Below are 17,752 nucleotides of genomic sequence, written 5' to 3'. Positions count from 1 at the left end.
GAGGGACCACAGCGGTGCCAGCCTGGTCTCTCAAGCGCCGGCCTACTGGTTTTCACCTGGGAGGCCAGATGTAGCCCAGGAGGAAGGGATTGGGCAGGGTGGAAGGCTTCCTCCCGCAAAGGAACTCCAGTGTTGGACTAGCGGGAGGGGTGCAGGCGGGCGGCCACCTCCACCAGGCCCCTGCTGAAAAAGGCATGACAGAACCTGGGGCAAGTGAAACATTTCTTAGTTGGCAGGGGTGGGGTGGGGGTGGCGGGGTTGGTAGTGAAGGGAGCAGGAGCAGGGAGGCAGGGGTATGTAGTGGAAAACCGACTCCAGTTCTGGGTTCGGGAGTCTCGGGTTGTCCTGGCTGGGGAAAGGCTAGCGATTGGGATCCAGGGTCAGGCTGTTGCTGCAGCCAGACTTGGGTACCCAGAGGCTTTGGCGAGCCCTGCCTTCGCTAGTGGCGGGTGCAGGAGAGAGGGTCGGCCAAGAGGTGCTCCAGCTGCTTGGCCTCCTCAACTCGGGTGGGGTGGGGTGAGGGGTGGGCGTGGCTGCCCCGGCCCGCGGGTGGGTTGGCCCAGGAGCTCTTCTGGAGGGGATGTCCCAGCGCTACCCTCCGGGGCTGCGCGGGGGCGGGAGGGCGCGCGCTGACGGGGTCGGGCGGAGGAGGGGCGGGCGGCGCTGGGGGTGGAGCCGGGACCGCAGCGCCTGCCACCCGCTAGCTCAGCGCTGAAGTAGCCACCGCCGCTTTCGGCTCGCGGACGTGAGGAGGGTGCTCCGTGAGACTCCGGCCTCCACGGCTGCTGCTCTCCTCCGGAGCCTGGGGCTGCGGTGCTCGGGGTCCCGGTCCCTGGCCTGTGGCCCTCTGGCCCACGGTCGCCTTCTCGCTCTGCTCAGGAGAAAGCACTGTGCGGCGCGAGCCACCCTGGGCTAGCGCCCCCCGGGCCATGGAGAGGGGCCGGTGAGGGACGCACGGAGGCGGAGGAAGAGGCTCGGGAGGAGGGAGGCCGAGGAGCAGGGCGCGGGAGGAGGAGGAGGAGGAGGAGGAGGAGGAGGAGGAGGAGGAGGATGCCGCCGCCGCCACCCGCGGGACCCCGGCGAGCCTGACTCCAGACCGAGGATGGAGCCGGCGCTGGGCGCTGCAGCAGCTCCCGGCGCTCCCGCCACCAGGTATCGGCCGGGCCCCGCGGGCCCCGGGGCAAGCGGGAGCTGACTGCACCGCAGCGGCCGGGAGGGGTGCGGGCGCGGCGGGAGACGCCCCTAGCTGGGGGCCGGTGTCTGCCGGCAGTGCGCGGAGGCGGTGGCGGTGCCGGGGGACCGCAGAGTACTAGGCGCTGGGAGGGGTCGGCCGGGCTTGGTAGCCTGGGAGCACCCGCTCTCGCCCCAGCCCTCCTCGTCCTTATCTGGCGACCGCAGCAAACTTGGGATGAGCTTCGGCCGGGGGCTGCCTTTCTGCTGCGGAACGCGCTCGGGTGTCTGCTCCGGCTTTACCGTCTCCCAGCCCGCTAGACTCGGAACAGCCGAGGCTGCCAGAGACCCCGAGGTTCGGGTGCCTAACTTTCCTAACCAGGCTTCCACCCTGAGGCAAAGCGCTGTCCCAGCTTCTTGCTAGTAGCCTCGGTCCAGCATCGGCTTCCACTATGCTGTGATGGGCTGGGGCCGCCCTTAGGAGGCTGGGGCCGCCTGACGGTGCAGAGCCCCACGCGCGAGGCCAAAACAAGCCTGAACAGGGGGTGGGGACTGGGTAGCCTCTCTCAGGCTCCAGGAAGGGACGCAGTGTTTGACTTTACAGTAACAATCGACGGTGGCCTGAGCTCGGGTCCATGGGTTAAAAGGCCAAGCTGTCTGAGGAAGGAAGATGAGACCTCACGGCCTGCTAGGGTGGCACCTTGGCCTGATTTCAGGTGCCTCACCTCTCCCTACCACAGGCCTGCCCTTTCTCGGGATTACATTCCTAGTACCGGCTTCCTGATGGACTTAACTGTTTTTAGTAAGAGGCTCCTGGAGACCCAGGCTTTTGGGGGTCCAGGTGCCAGGGATGTTATAGCTGATCCTTGAGAGGTTGAGGCTGGGACAGGGGAGGTACGTGTCCACTGGGGGACAGGAACTCAGCCCAGTATCTCCTAGAACCTAAGGACAGAAGGGACCCAGGATGGTGGCAGGAGGCAGGCATCCCGCCTGGGCGGGGAACCGCTTGGGAAAGCCAGAGATACTCAGGTAGGTGTAAGAGGCAGATAGACGGGCTTATAGACCCCGGAGCTATTTTCCCTGGTTCCTCAGCCCCTTAGGTGGGGCTTGGCTGCCTCACAAAGAGACTTTACCTGGCAGCCAGTTCCCAGGCTCCAGTCCACAGCAGGCACCACACTTCTAGGCATCGCGATGACCCTGTTTCTTTTTTCAAAGTGCTTCTACCGTCATGACTCACACGCTGGATTCACCAGGGAGATATCAAGCTTCCAACCTATTCTATTCCCCCCGCCCCGCGCCCTCTTGGGTCTTCAGGGAGCTGCTGGGGAAAGGAGGGAGCGGGTGCCCTCGGGTCTTGGACCCTGGCAGGAGCCTGGCACTGCAAACTTTCATGGCTCGCTATTGTCCCTGATCTTGGTGGGCGAATGGCTCAAACCCAGCCCAGGCCACAGCGTCTGTGGGGAGCCAGCTGAAGGGTGTGCAAAAGTGAAAGGAAGCCATTGCTGACTACCCTCCCAGTGCTGCTGGGGGCTTTGGGATAACACTCCATCCTTCCCCTAACACCTTGCTTCCTCCTCTCAGAGCAGACTGCCTCCCCACCCCCGACTCCAAATCCAAATCCCTCTTTGCTGAGAGGTTGTGAAGCTTTGGGTTGGTGTTTTCCTTTTGAGCACCCTCAGTTAGCATATCTCCCCTTACCCTGGTCCTGTGTCACTTCTGCTCAGTGTGGGCTCTGGTTCAAAGGAGGGTACTGATTCTCTGTGCCCTTTCCTAAGGGGCCTAGCTCCAAAGGGAGGGTTGCCTTGAGGGTGCCAGGACAGGGACTAAGTCAGGCGGCAAGAAGGAGGGATACATCTTTGTTCCACTGAGTCTGCAGGAGCCCTGGGTGTCAGGTTCTCGGTGACGCCCAGTTTGTGTCCCCCACCCCACCCCTGTCCCATTTGCCCAGCTGCGGTGCCCCATCCTTGCACACTGGGTGTCTGAATTGGTGTGAGGAGGGAGCATTTGACAGTCATAATCTGGTTCAGAGAAGGTCCTGAAGCCCTGAGTCACTGTATGGTTTCCATGGAAACAGACTTGTTCAGAGGACTCGGTGTAGCGCGGCATTGGGGGGGAGGAAGGGAAACATATAGTAAAATCAGGCTCCACAAGTGTGGTGGAGCTGGACCAACTCCCTTTGGTTGGAATGATGGATGGGTAAGGAAGGCGCTGGCCTCCCCAGAGGAGAGGCTGCCTCCCTCCACCTGCACACAAAGTCTTCTCCCTCGAGGGCCACTTGCAGGCTGCGAATGACTCTCCATGGATCTTCTGGGTAGGTGACTTCTCAGTGCCTCAGTTTCTTTCTCTGTAAACTGCAGGCCACAAGAATCCCCATCTAATAGGCCTCCCAAAGGTCAACACACACTGCAGTGCTGTTATGTGTTGGAGAGGATCATGGTTACTTATCTATCGGGGAGAGGTTCACCTGGCTTCCTGCCCTGTGTCCCAGCTGGTGGTACGGCATCTGCCTGGGCTGGCCTGCCTGGGAAAAATGGTCCTCTGAAGCCCTGGCACCACGGCTGGGAGTCAGCATTGAGATTTATTTAGGATTGTTCGGCCTGGTACTTTGCAGCCTGGCTCTTATTTGAGACTCTACCTGTCCAGGAACCTTGTGAGAAGAAACCCTCCAAGGCCACATGGTTTCGCTTCACCATCCTGGGGGAGGCTTGGTTGATGAGCTTCTTGGGGCTAGGACAGAAGAGGTACAGGTAGAAAGGCATGCTGTGGCAGAGAGAAGAGCTCAGCCTCCATCTCCCCCCTCCCCCCATCCTGGGAGGCTGGTCCATCTGGTTATGAGAATCGGGACTCCGGAGCACAGTCCTTAGGTTAGTGGAGCAGGGAGAGGTTTCTTTTAACAGTGCTAGCCCCAGCCGCACCGGGGAGCCTTGCCTAGGAAGGTTAAGGCTGCCAGTGACACACAAGCGGAGCCTCCTCCCCACAGCCCCTCCATGGCTTGCACAGGGGTGGGGGGGGTGGGAGTCGCCTCTTAGAAGGTTTGGGGAATTCTGCCCCAAATTCCCCAAACTCCCTTCACCCACCCCTACCAGCTAAGTCAGCTACAAGGGAGCTATCTGCTGGCTCTTCTATTTTACAGATGCCCAAAATAAGATTCCTGGGGTTTGCCTGCTCAGCCAGGCCAGAGCCTAAGCTAGCCATGATCTTGCACCTGCATAACAACCTGGGGGGATGCCCTCTGTCTTCGGAGCTCTCCAAGAAGCTTGGCAACTGCCTTCCACCTCCCCTTCTCTACTTCCACCCCCCACCCTGGCAGCTATCTGGGTCTTGCCTTGGGTCTCTCTGGGCCACTTGGCTGTCCTCATTGGTGTTCACAGCACCTTACAATTTAATATCCTCTGCAAATTTCATTAGCAGACTGTTTACTCCCTCTCTCAGGACCATTAATGAAGATGTTAGATAAGATGTGGCCTGGCACACACCGGTAGCCCTGCCCCCCTTCCCAGACTCTTTGCCTTCCAGGCCTTGCCAATGGCCTTGCCTCCCCTACTCGGGACTCCTGGGATGTGCTTCCTCCTGCCTTTAGGCCCCATGACAAGAGCTGAGGGCCAAGTCTGTTTGAATTAATTTTGTAAGATTACTCGAGGCGCTGTATCAAATGCTTTGCTAAAAATCAAGATATATTACCCTGCCTGCGTTTCCTTCATCTACCAGTCTTGTAATTCTATCAGGAAAGCTATCAAGTTTGTCAGGCATGATTTGTTCTTTATAAATCCCCATGGTGCTGTGTGGGGGCACAGGGTTCCCGCGTTTTCTAAATGTTTAGAGATTCTCTCTTTGTGTTTGTTCCTTGGTTAGAGCTGGAAGGCGGTGAGCTGGGGATCGCTGGCAGCATGGCCTCTTTCACAGTGATGAGGGGAGGCCGGGCCCTGCTCTTCTCTGGAGCCTCTAGGGTGCCCGTGAGTTGTTAGCGGCTTCTGAGTGTGCAGGTGCCCCAAGCCCAACACTGAGGGAGGGGAGCTCCCCGGAGCTATCCTTCAAGGATTCTGCAGGGTATAGAAAACGGCATTCTGAAGATAGCGCTAATTGAGCGATGTCTGCAGACCCATCCCAGTGCTGAGAACTCACTGTACTTGACTGAGTCCTGTGAACCGGGCGTGGCCTTCCCTTCCTGTGTGCAGGGCTCAGAGAGGGTCAGGCTGCGGGAGACTGCAGGCCTGGTTTCCACCTGCCTGCGCTGCTTCAGCGTGCACTATGGGTCAGCAGGATCAGGAAAGCTGAGTGGGAGGTCCAGACAGTGCAGGGGGAAGTTAGGAAAGGAGGTTGACAGGCAGGCTCCCGCAGCATACTCTGCTGCGTCTGAGTTGTGTGATCCATCCACCTAAATGGTCTTTCCGTAAAGAGGGAGTTACAGATTCTTAATTTCACTGCGTGTGCACGCACACATACTGCATATGTGCTGCGCTGTAGCACTGAGAGGAGGCCAGAGACTAACTTGTGGGCGGTTCTCCTTCTGCTATGTGGGTAATTTCTGAACACGAGGCTGGGTGACAGCCACCTTTACCCGATGAGACATGGCTTGGCCCTTTATGTAACCCTTCGGAGTCTTACCTGGGAAGTAGACACAGCTGTGTCTGCACCCTCAGCTCCCCGAAAGGTCTCCTAGGGTGATACATGGCAGCCACCCATGGTTCTGAACTCTAGCTGTCCTAGGGGAACAGCTACGTGACACCTTACTCAGAGGTCCTTGTCCATAGCGGCCAGAGATGCTCATTCTACTTGTGACAAGTGTGGGTAGAGCGTGGTGCCTTCTTTTTCTGTCACCCAGGAGAGGTGGCAAATGAGACACACAGGCATGTCCTTGGCTCCAGCTTCCCTGGCAAGCTCTAGGTGTAGAGAGAAGGGTTGCCCCTTTGGCCTTGAGCCTAAGCCCTGCATTCAGTCCGTCCAATTTCAGGCCTAGAAGTCATAAAGTCATTCTCTGATGTTCTCTGGCTGCAGAGTGTTGTTACAGTCCTGGGCTGTAGCTTCAAGGTCTTAACTCCCCCAGAGCCTTGAGTTGGGGGTAGAGAAGGTAGCAGAACCACATCTACTTGTGATCATCTGTGTTCTTGTCATTCAGCAGGGAAGGGTGAGCCCTGGGAGGCACTGAGATAGCCAGATCCATTCGCATGCCGGGGAACCCTCAGTGAAGAGCCACAGGGCAGCTCCTGTCCCCAGCGAGTGACACCACCAGAACCTGGTCTTGTCAGTAGGTGTTGGATTAAGGGTGGATGGTGAGGTCATGATCAGCACTAACCTGTTTGGGTGGTTTCCTTGGTACTCCCTGCACCTACCCTTGGGTGTCCTGGTGCTGATTGGTGTTCTTAGGTGTGGCCTGGGCCTTAAGCCCTGTGGTTGCAACCAGGGTTTGGATCACAGCAGTTGAAAGGTATCCTGGCCTCCCTGTAGACTAGCTGTTTTTTTTTTTTGTCGGACTTCCTTCCCATTTTAGGGAGCCTTTCTGCTCCTCATCTGGGAGAGCACCCCTCTGTGGGATCCAGGCCCGAAGTCATCTCTTTGGATTGGCTCCATCCCACCTAAGCCTCAAGACTCAGGTGAGCTTTGGTGCTCCGTCCTCTCTTGCTCTCCCAGCCCCCATCCCTTGTGCACACAGGGCAGATGGGCCTCGTGCAGGTGGCTGGAGATGGAGATCTAAGGCTGTAGTAACAGGAGGTGCCTCCGCCAGCTGCCAGCAGGGCAACAGCTGCGGGTGTTCAGGCTTCTGTTGATATTTTCTCATCCTTGAAGTTGGGTCCCAAACCACGCTGGGACCCAGTGTGTGGGGCCTCAGTACTATTCCAACTGGACTGGCTGTGGCTGTGCTGAGGGGGGTTGGCAGGAAACCGGGGCCTTTCCGTCTAGTGCTGGGGCAGTAGTTCCGCCTCCCACAGGCTGGTCTGGCTGAGACAGGGTCCAGCCTTCTGACTCATTTCTCCTTTCAGGTTACTGTACATAGGCCCTTGTGTCAGCACAGGAGGGCAGCCCCTCACCCCACAGCAGGGAGGACTTTGCTCCCATACCAGCAGATATAGGACAAAAGTTGCTTCCTTCCCCTACATCTGAGGTCCCTGCAGGTGGGACTCAAGTCATGTCTGTGAGGATTGCTGTGGTCTAGGCTAGTCCCTGAGTTCATGACAGTGGACACCCATTCATGAGTCTTACCTGCACCTAGACTTTGCTGAACTGTTCCTGTCCTTGGCTTTTCACTTCCTGCTTTCTGGCTGCGATGCCTTGTTTCTCTCATTTCACGCCCCGGAGCAACAGAGGCCAGCAGAGGTTGAGCATCTGGTTCAAAGCTTCTGAGCCATCAAACAGCTGAAATGAGGCCTCCACCCAGCCTCCCCGGCAGGTCTTTCCTCCAGTACCCTTGACAACTTTACAGAGAGGCTCAAGACAGCCGAAAGTGTCAGTGCTAACTCTCATGACTGCCTGGAGATCTCAGCGTGCTAGGCGGCTCTGCCTACCATGAAAAGATGAAGGACTCATGACCCTTTGTGTGGTTGGGTCTGCTTTGAGAAGCCTGGCTTTAAGACCTGTTGCTGGGGATACTCAAAAGAGGATCTGGTTCTGCCTAAGGACCCCAGAATCTGGGCACAAAACACCTTCCTGTGTTGTTCAGATCCTGCAGGACAGACCCATAGACCTTAGTGAGGTTAAAGTGGCACTAAAGGGAAGCTCTTTGCCTCCACTATCCCCTGGACTGGTCACCATTTCTGCAAGGTCACTCTGTGTTCTCCGTACAATATTCTGAAGGGCACTTCAAGATGCAGCCCTAGGGAACTTGTCCTTGGATTTTGTTAGGTGTGGGATCATGGGTTCATGGCACTGTGCGGCTTTTGGAGACTTTTTGGGATATCTTGTGATCCCAGCACCTATTAGCCAGATGTCTTTCAATCACGTGCTTTAATTTTTATCTCATAGATCTAGTGAAGCATGTAACTAAGTTATTTTCCTTTTCTCATTGGCTGCCAGGAAGTTCTAACTCATAAGCCCACAAGTTACTTGGCATTTATTAACTGACAAGGCTCCTTCTTTCAGATGTTCACACTCTTGTTTTCTCTCTGCCTCATTTTCATCACCTAATTTTCCTTGGAAGGGGAAAAAATTGCCTGGCTGTTTTGCTTTTTCAGCCTTAACTAAGCAAACATCCATGGTGGGTCAGGGCTGGCTAAACAGGTTTAAACATGTTGTCTCCTGAAGTTACCTTGCAGCTAAACTTCTCCCCTGCCCAAGCCCTCTGCCCCCTGCTTGGATGTCTGCGTGGTGTCCCGGAGCCTTGGAACCCAGTGTCCTGGCTTTGTTCAGGTAGCAGATACTCAGGCTCATGTTCCCTTGCTCCCTGTGTCCTCTTCTCTGTGCTGTTTCAAAAGCATTTGGGGGAAAATGCCACTTGTCTAGGCGTAGCCTCAGCTACTTCCTGCAGAGCCTTCTGGGCCTCTGAGGCCCAATGCTTGCTGTAGGTCCAGCCAATCCACTGGGCCTCACGTCTACCCAAGCAGCGCTAATGCTTAATTCGAACACAAGGAAGTCTTAACCAGATATGTTGAAAGTTGGGGAGGGACGGGCAGATAGGCAGCGTCACCAGGGTGAAGAAGGAATCTGCAAGGTGCTGGGGATGATTTTCAGTTATCAACCCTGTCCTCAGACACCTCTCCAGCTCTTCTGTGGGGATGAGGTCACTGTATTCCCACAGATAATCGTAAACCTATCGTAGCCTGTGCTCACTCCTTTGTAGGCTCCTGGTTCCTCTTTTCCCAGGCAGCCATATATACTGGCACAGTGCACAAGGCTCCAGGGGTGGTTCATGCACTGTGTGCCCCAACCAAATGGCACAGTTGGACATACATGTTTTGTAATTTTCTTGACTTTGTTTTTTTTTTTTTTGGCTTGCTTTTGTGAGCACCCTTTGCCTTAATCAGTTAAAAGGACAGCCCCAGGATGCTCAGTGGAGCAGAAGCCCATGCCCTGGCTTCAGGAGCTCCCAAACACTTGCAAATTATGCGTGCAAAGCTGGGCACAGGTGGCATTTTCTGGGAAGGTGGATGGTGTCTCCAAGGAGCCTGTGGAACAGGGAAGGTAAACAGACTCACTGTGGATCTCCAAGATCCCCATAGGGTGGGAAGGGGGACTCAGCTAAGGGCAAAGCCCTTGGATCCTAGGGCCCATGGTGTTAGTCTCAGAAAGGCAATCAGGGCTGGGGCTGCTGGTTGGTAGGGGGAGAGCAGAGACACCGAGCACTATTTCTTCTGGAGAGTGACTTGAATTTTTTCACAGTCCATAGGGGATTCTGTTTGGTGTGAACTTGGCCTCAGCTGGCCCTGGACATGGGGTGGGTCCTCCCTCAGGCAGAGAGGTCCTTGTTACTGGACCTGAGGAAAACCCCAGGTACTAAGAGCTATGGGGCTTGGCCCAGTCATCTAGAGACAGGCAGAAAGCTGCAGGCCACTCCTGCCAGTGGTGTTCTTTTCCACACTGCTTCTCCAGTCTGGGCAGTGTGAGGGCCGGGCGTGGGTCGGACTGCCTATTGTTGCTCGCCTCTTGGTGTGTGGATGAGGAATAGTATCTCCACGGATCAGAATCCAGAACCTAGATGGAGATGCCATCATCACACTTCACTGCAATCTGTAACATCACACCTCCATCCATCACGGCACCTTTGGGCTTCCCATTAGGTCTGAATTCTGGACACAGCAAAAAGATAGAGCTAGCAGGATGTACTACCAGTTATGGCCACTAGAGGGAAGCAGTAATACCATCACATCAGCCTAGCACAGAAAATTCTGGCTGAGTAAGTGCTTTGGGGGAGTGGTGGGCAAAGCCTACAGAGGTCCCTCTCTGTTAGAGCAGAGTCTTAAGGTATGGGTAATTCGTCCTGAGGTGCTTCCCTAAGACAAAAAGCAAAGTCCAGAAATCTAGGCGAGGCTCCCAGAACATAAACAGTTGAGCTGTAGGCCGCGGTGCTGGTGCCAGGCGTCACTTGTCAAACACAAGGCAGAGTCTTGTCCTAATGTTGGGCATGAATAAATGCTTTGAGTCAGTTACAACCAGCGCTCTGCTTAGGCCACCTTTACAGATGGGGAAGTGAAGCGCAGACCCAGCTGGTGCTATGCCAGAGGTGTGCCCTTTGACTGGCAGGCTTGACCCCTGAGCTGCAAATTAGAGCTTCCCTGTGCAGCATTCTCCCTTCTCAACCTGACCACAACTCTGCAATCTGAGCTGTCTCTTGGCTGGTCACCAGGTCCTCCGTCTTCTGACAAGAAGGTGGGATTCTGGGCTCCTGTGCTCAAGGTCTGATACACCAATGAGGGAGGCCATGCCAGAAGCTACTGGAAACCCAGGAGGGGATGTGGTCTCCAAGTCTGGCTTGTAGGGCCGGGCTATTGAGAAATATCTCTCACAGAGGCCAGGGCTTGCCTGGGAACAACAGGACCTGGTCCCAGGGCCTTTGGTTTTCAGGACAGATGCCTCCAGCATACCAAGGACCTTTGGCCAGCTCTGGACTTGACTGTGCCAGGCTGGCAGGATAGCAGAGCACTTTCAGGGGGCTCTAACATCCTCCCTCCTGTTCTCGTGCTCTGGCTTTGCCCTCCTGGAAGGCGGGTACATGGCCCTCAGCTGGGCCTCAAGCTTGTGCTCCCAGTGCCTACGCTGTTCCTTGGGAAGAGGAGTCTCTTCACCATAGGGAGCTATGGCTTTGAGCAGGACCTCAGCTCTTAGACCTGGCTTTGGGTCCCTCCAAATGAGTTGGGAAGGAAAATTGGGGTAACAAGCTTGAACCGTCCGTCCCCTCCTGGGCAGGAGGCAAGGCTGTCCTCTGAAGAAAACTCGGCGTGTATTCTATCTTTTGACTGGCGTTGCAGGGTGGGAGTGGAAAGGGCCAAGGGAACCTGTCTTGATGCAAACCAAAGGGAATGGAATAGGGGTGGGACTGGATCAGATCCAACAAGTGGATTTGAACATGGCTTTCAGAGCACATAGCCTGGGATCTCGCCTTACCTGGGGCATGAACTTGGAAAAGCTGCTGTAGCTTTGGTTGTGAGTTGGTGACCTCATAGCCTTGAGGTTGGAGGTGGGGGCAGTGGGCGTGCCTGAGGGTGGGTACTCACTCAGGGAGAGTAGGAGTCCCTCGGGAGTGCCACTTTATCCTTGGTATCATTTCATCTGTAGTTTTTGGTCAGTGTCTTTTGGTCCAGACCTCCGGTAGATGCCCGTGAAGAAACACAGCTGAGTTGAGTGATGTCACTACTGAAGAAAGGACGTGGTATTTCCTGAGGCAACTGGCTAGGACTCAAGATAGAGGGCTCCCGCTACCCTCAGCCTTCCCTCCACGGGCAGAGCCCTCTGCCACAGGGACTAGGATGGGTGTGGTCTAGATTGTGACTTAGATCACACTGAGAGGGTCCCAAGAATCTGGACTTGTAAGGCTTCCTCTATTAATTGCCTCTTGGTGGTGACCTTGTGCCAATTCCTACACATGATATGGTGTTTCACATTTTAAATAGGGCTCCCAGATCTCAAGCCTCAGTAGGGATGACCAGTTTGGCCCCAGGCCCTGTGCTTTTCCACAGGCAAGTGAAGCTTACAGCTCTGCTTTCTTTCCTTGAGACAGCGAGCCAGCGGTGAAGGGATTAGAACAGTGGCCTGACTCTGATGCAGAAGGACTCAAGCACTTGCTCTTTCCCACTTGTGAGCCATAGAACAGTCTTTAAATTCTCAATTCGAGCAACAGGAGTGGGCCCCCGCCCTCCCAGAGCAGTTTGTTAGGGGTGACAGGGTACCCAAAATGGCAACTCTGTTTGCTTGGGAAATGGAGTACACTTACATGTCCCCTACAGGTGTCAGGACACACAGCAGATTGTGGGAAGGATATACAGAAAGGATACAAGTTTACTTACCCACCAGCCATGGGCCAACCAACAAACAGACCTGAGGGCAGAAAGGAGAACATGCATTCCAAGTCTCAGAACCCATCAACTTAACCCTTCTATTCTGGCCCCTCCCGTGCTGATTTGTGGATGGGCCTGGACAGAACCTGGTGCATGTTTGAAGGCCAAGTGTGCCAAAGTATGAGGCACACAGTTGTGTCTCGGAGGGAAAGTAGACAGGTTCCGGGGTGGTGGTGGTGGTGGTGGTGGTGGTGGTGGTTTAAAGCAGATCTTAGGCCGCAGCAGACGCTGCTAACTGTTGTGCGTGATACCTGCTTACAGAGCAAATCTGTTCATTTGGGTAAAAGCCTTAGTGAGCGCTCAGTAGGAGTTAACTAAAGTTGTCCTGGCTTAGGTGTTTTACTTGGACTTGGTCAAGTGTGCCTTTGGCTTTCAGGTAGCTGCTGTGTGTGCTGCATATGGTTGGAAGAAGACCCCTGTCCCCAGCTGTTCCTTTGGAACGACCTTCTCGACCTGAAGGCCTGGGGTGATCGGCCTGCATCACAGGACCGGTTGAATTCTAGAAGGTCAGGATTGTTTCCATTCATTTCTAATAAGAATCCATCTGAACCTGCCGCCTCAGACACGTAGACATGCATGCTGGCCAGCTCCTGCCCACAGGAGCCCCAGAATGGGCAGAGGGATCATGGCTTGTTAGGGGTGGGTGGGGGTGGGTGAAAGAGGCTGCAGTTTGGAAGTCAGGGTGTCGTGGCTCAGGGGTCGTGTTAGATCAGCTGGAGCCCCGAGTCAGCAGTCAATTCGGGGAGCAGGGAAAGTCATGTTTCATGGCCTGGGTTGCAGACTGTAGGGCACAGAAGAAGGGCAAGGAGAGGCGTACTGGAACCCAAGCCCATCCTGTCCACTGTCTCCGCAGCCACAGGGCTGAGGTGCAGATCACTGGACTGCCAGGCTAGGCCTGAGACACTGGCTGCCGTCTCCACTGCACAGCAGTCCTCCTTTGCTAAGTGTTGAGCTCCTTGGCACTGGGTCTGTGAGCAGCTCTGGCATTTCTCAGGACCTGGTGGCTGAGGCAGCATCTGTTGGATCACCTTGCAAGATGCTTGGGGCATGCTGTGAGCCCATGGCATAGGCTTCCCTTTTCTATGTTCCTGTGGCTCCTCCCGACCCTCCCTTTTGTGGACCAAAGAGATGAAGGAGTGGCTTGGAGAAGCCAGAGACTGTTTCTCTGGGCCCCGAACATTACTACCTTGCAGCCAGAAACAAGCCCTGAGTTCTGGGCAGAGATACATCCCAGCAGCCTCTGGGACCTGCCCTTGTTCCAGGTGCATAGTGGTCCTTATTTGGAGGTAGCTGGGCTCCCTCATTTGCAAGATAAAAAGGCCATGGCCCGATGTGCACAGTTCCTGGCCCAGCTGGCTTCTGTTGTCAACTCAGAATTCTGGGGGCACAGGGGCCCCTGCTCTCCAGGACTTGTATTTGGGGGGAGGAATCTGGTGTGTATCCTTCCTCTAAGGGTAGATAGATGATGGAGAGAAAGACCATTGTCTGGGAAGGTGGGCATCAGCCTGTGTGGTTAGAAGATGTCCATAATCCAGGAGATGCTGGCAGAAGTCAGGGTGCGGCATGAACCAACCCCGCACCCCCTCCCCCCAAAGTATGGAAATTGCTGGAGTTAGGCTTTGACATAGTAAGTAGGCTGGGCTAGGGAAACCAGAGCTCACCATAGGAGGCCTTTGCAACCACAATTCACTTAGCTCCTGGGGCATAAGGAGTCTGTCTGTTTAGCTCTCTGAAGCTCCCAGGAGACACCAAGAAAACGACAGCCCAATGCAGGCTTTGTAGGTCCTAGGGGCTATATGAACACTGGGCAGGGGCTGGGTGTTCTCTTGGATCCCATGGCGGCTCTTGGCTGTGCGAAGCATTAAATCCTTGGCTGTCCTCTGTCCACAGACCCCGTGCCTTGGAGCAGCAGCCCCATGACGGTGCCCAGCCATGCAATGTTCCTGGAAGGCTGTCCTCCTCCTTGCCCTGGCCTCCATTGCCATCCAGTACACAGCCATCCGCACGTTCACTGCCAAATCTTTCCACACCTGCCCTGGGCTGACAGAGACTGGGCTAGCAGAGCGGCCCTGTGAGGAGGGCCCCACCTTCTCCTATAACCTCTCCAGGAAGACCCATGTGCTCATCCTGGCCACCACACGCAGCGGCTCCTCCTTCGTGGGCCAGCTCTTCAACCAGCACATGGACGTCTTCTACCTGTTTGAGCCCCTCTACCACGTCCAGAACACACTCATTCCCCGCTTCACCCAGGGCAAGAGCCCCGCAGACCGCAGGGTCATGCTGGGCGCCAGCCGGGACCTGCTGAGGAGCCTTTATGACTGCGATCTCTACTTTCTGGAGAATTACATCAAACCACCTCCCGTGAACCACACCACCGACAGGGTCTTCCGCCGAGGAGCCAGCAGGGTCCTCTGCTCCCGTCCAGTGTGCGACCCTCCAGGGTCCCCCGACCTGATTCTGGAGGAAGGGGACTGCGTGCGCAAGTGCGGCCTGCTGAACCTGACCTTGGCAGCTGAGGCCTGTCGAGAGCGCAGCCATGTGGCCATCAAGACCGTGCGGGTGCCTGAAGTGAACGACTTGCGGGCCCTGGTGGAAGACCCCAGGTTGAACCTCAAGGTCATCCAGCTGGTGAGAGACCCTCGTGGCATCTTGGCTTCTCGGAGCGAGACCTTCCGGGACACCTACCGACTCTGGCGGCTTTGGTACGGCACGGGGAGGAAGCCCTACAACCTGGACGTGACACAGCTGACCACTGTGTGTGAGGATTTCTCCAGCTCAGTGTCCACCGGCCTCATGCGGCCCTCCTGGCTCAAGGGCAAGTACATGCTGGTACGTTATGAGGACCTGGCCAGAAACCCAATGAAGAAGACAGAAGAGATCTACGAATTCCTAGGTATCCCCCTAGATGGTCATGTGGCGCGCTGGATCCAGAACAATACGCGGGGCGACCCCACTTTGGGCAAGCACAAATTTGGCACGGTGCGCAACTCTGCAGCCACGGCTGAGAAGTGGCGCTTCCGCCTCTCCTATGACATCGTGGCCTTTGCCCAGAACGCCTGCCAGCAGGTGCTGGCTCAGCTGGGCTACAAGATGGCCAAGTCGGAAGAGGAGCTGAAGAACCCGGCCATCAGCCTCGTGGAGGAGCGTGACTTCCGCCCATTCTTGTGACCTGGGCATGGCGGGCGTGGGAGGCAGGTGACGCTGGTTTTGCTGATGTGGACCTTCTATGGGCCGTTTTTTAACTGTTGCCTTATCTCCCTCCTCCCTCTCCACCCCGCGTGTCTTTTTCATGCCCTACCCAATCTCCACCCTCCTCCCTCTCCCACTCTGTCTGTGTGTCCTTCCCATGCCCTACCCGCTCCCCTTCCTTTTGTCCCTCCCACACCAGCTGTGTGTCCTTCCTGCTCTTGCCCGTTCCCCTTCCCCCTGCCCCTTTTTGCCCCTGAAATTTGCACTATGTCTCTGGAGGGGAATCACTGGGGCAGAGGGCACGTGATATGGCTTATGCCCCCCCACCCCGTTCAGACACAAGGACGTTGGGTCTCTATTCGGATGGGGCCAATGTTTACAGGCACCCGCTCACACGTTCACGCGTGCGCAAAGGCACACGAGGAGAGGCGGCCCGGCACACAACTTCTAGTTTTTGCAATTGTCTCCTCAAGGTAGGAGGATGGACACAAAGGGACCACCTCTCCCAGGTTAGGGAAAGGGCCCGCCCCTCCCCATCCCTGCTCCCCCGCCCTAGACAGGCGCTCCCTCCTCTGGAGCAGGGCACCTGTCCCTCCTGCGCACCCTTGCCTGGTGGTGAGCAGGGTTTTACTGTGAGGTGAACTGGGACTACTTTCTTTCTGTTTGGTTTGTGGTGAGCTTGTCTGTCTGAGTCTTGTGGCTAACCCTGGATGGCTAATGAATCTTAGACGTTTCCGATTGATCTTGGGGTCCCTCTGTGATATTTCTTTGTGCCAAAAAAAAAAAAAAAAAAGACAAAAAATGTGGATCAGTTTGCTAAATGAAAATTGAAATGCTTTGTGTTTTCTGTAAATAAAAATGTGCAGTACTGTCTGAGTGTGATTTGGGGGACCTTCTGAATGATAGACAATGGGCTCTGGATATTTCTGGCTTTGGAGACAAGATAAAGAAGGAATAGTGGGAATGAAATGGACAAACCTGCAATTCAGAACTATATTAAAAAAAAAAACCTAGAATATCCTTTTAAAATTCTTTATAAATGATCTATCTTGATATGATCTACAACTTCCCCTCCCACTTCACCCGGGAACCTCCAACTGTCTCTTTCTAATCCTTCTAGCTCCCACCTTCCAGATCTTTGGCCACCCTCCATACTTGCTTGGGGCTTTCAATTTTGTTCCCTTCTTATTGGCTGAGATGGATGGTACCTTCCCGCCACGGTGCTCAAAGTATTTAACGAGAGCTGTGGCTTTGGGATTCAGCATGAGGTAAGAATCTGGCCCGGAGACCCCCATCCTGCTGTACCAGGGCTTCCTCCTTTAGTTAGGGGGTCTGGGGCCAGGGAAGCAGGGGAGAAGGGGCATCCTACATGCAGGTGGCTCGGGGCAGGGGCTGCTCCTCAAGCTGCCTGGAAACAGTTCGGTGTCTAAGGAGTCCGCTGAGTTTCCTGGTATACACAGCAGTGGGGTGTGTGTTGTGCTTACTCACCATCTTTCCCTGGCCAGCTAGCAGGCTCTTCTGAGAAGCTCCCCCAGTCCTCACCCCAAGAAACATACATAACATGAAAGTTACTAAAAAAAAAATTAAATGGTATGTTTTTACCATGATTTAAGAACTAAAAAGAAACTGGCTCCTCTGATGGGTTAGAGCACGTGGCCCAGGAGTGAATCCCTTCTCCCAGCAGAAATTGGTCCCAAGCTGACATCTCTAAGCTCCAGTTACATAACAGAAAATTTACCATGAAAATTTAAACCTTGAACTCCAGTCATTTGCCGCCATCATCGTCATTTTCTGTATATGGAGTTTTGGCTGCCTGTATGTCTGGGCACTATGTGCATGCCTGGTACATGTGGAAGCCAAAACTTGGATCCCCTGGATCTGGAGTTACAGTTAGTTGTGAGCCTCCATGTGAGCACTGGGAATTAAACCTTGGTCCTCTGGAAGAACAGTCAGTGCTTTTAACCACCGACTCATCTCTCCAGCTTCCTTCTTCAGAACTGTTTTGAAGAGTACACCTCATTAAATACTCTAGAGTGTGCCATCATGCCCACCACCCTCCTCCAAAACTTTTCATCTGGTAAAACTCAAAGTCTGTTCCTTCAAAACAACCCACTCCCATCTCTCCCACAGCCCCTGGCAACCATCTCACTTTCATCTGTATGTTTCTGACTAGTGTGATGATGCTATCTATATAAATGGAATCATGCAACATTTGTCTTTCGGTGGCTGGCTTATTTCCTTAAGGTTCATCACCTTATTCTCCCCCTTTAAGGCCAGTGTCTGACACATTTTAGCTGTTTACCCTTCAGCGAGCCTTCGGTCACATCCATGTTTCAACTGCTGTGAATAACGCTAGGAACCGGGAGCATACTCAGAGGTATAGTTGTTGGATCCTCTGGTAATGATTCTTA

The 17,752-nt window shown here is 54.9% G+C and overlaps 1 protein-coding gene across 2 annotated transcripts; it reads left to right on the top strand.

Moving 5' to 3' along the window:
- Window positions 1-1,045: 1,045 nt before the first annotated feature.
- Window positions 1,046-17,541, top strand: Chst1 (carbohydrate sulfotransferase 1). 2 transcript variants are annotated; one of them, XM_055600208.1, is made up of 3 exons: window positions 1,046-1,152; window positions 12,529-12,658; window positions 14,043-17,541. In XM_055600208.1, the coding sequence occupies exon 3, from the start codon at window positions 14,085-14,087 to the stop codon at window positions 15,318-15,320; it is 1,236 nt and encodes a 411-aa protein (XP_055456183.1). In that variant the 5' UTR covers window positions 1,046-1,152; window positions 12,529-12,658; window positions 14,043-14,084; the 3' UTR covers window positions 15,321-17,541. The 2 variants fall into 2 exon arrangements, with proteins under 2 accessions (XP_055456183.1, XP_055456193.1); XM_055600218.1 differs by lacking the exon at window positions 1,046-1,152 and adding an exon at window positions 6,713-6,761.
- Window positions 17,542-17,752: the final 211 nt, after the last annotated feature.

Source organism: Psammomys obesus, unplaced genomic scaffold, assembly GCF_907164565.1.
Source record: "Psammomys obesus unplaced genomic scaffold, mPsaObe1.curated_primary_1811, whole genome shotgun sequence".
NCBI lineage: Eukaryota > Metazoa > Chordata > Mammalia > Rodentia > Muridae > Psammomys > Psammomys obesus.
The sequence above is the reverse complement of the archived record's forward strand: the minus strand, read 5'-3'. Positions and strand labels throughout refer to the sequence as shown.

Coding starts and splice junctions, on each gene's coding strand:
- Chst1 (XM_055600208.1), top strand. CDS start 14,085: ATGCAATGTTCCTGGAAGGCTGTCCTCCTCCTTGCCCTGGCCTCCATT.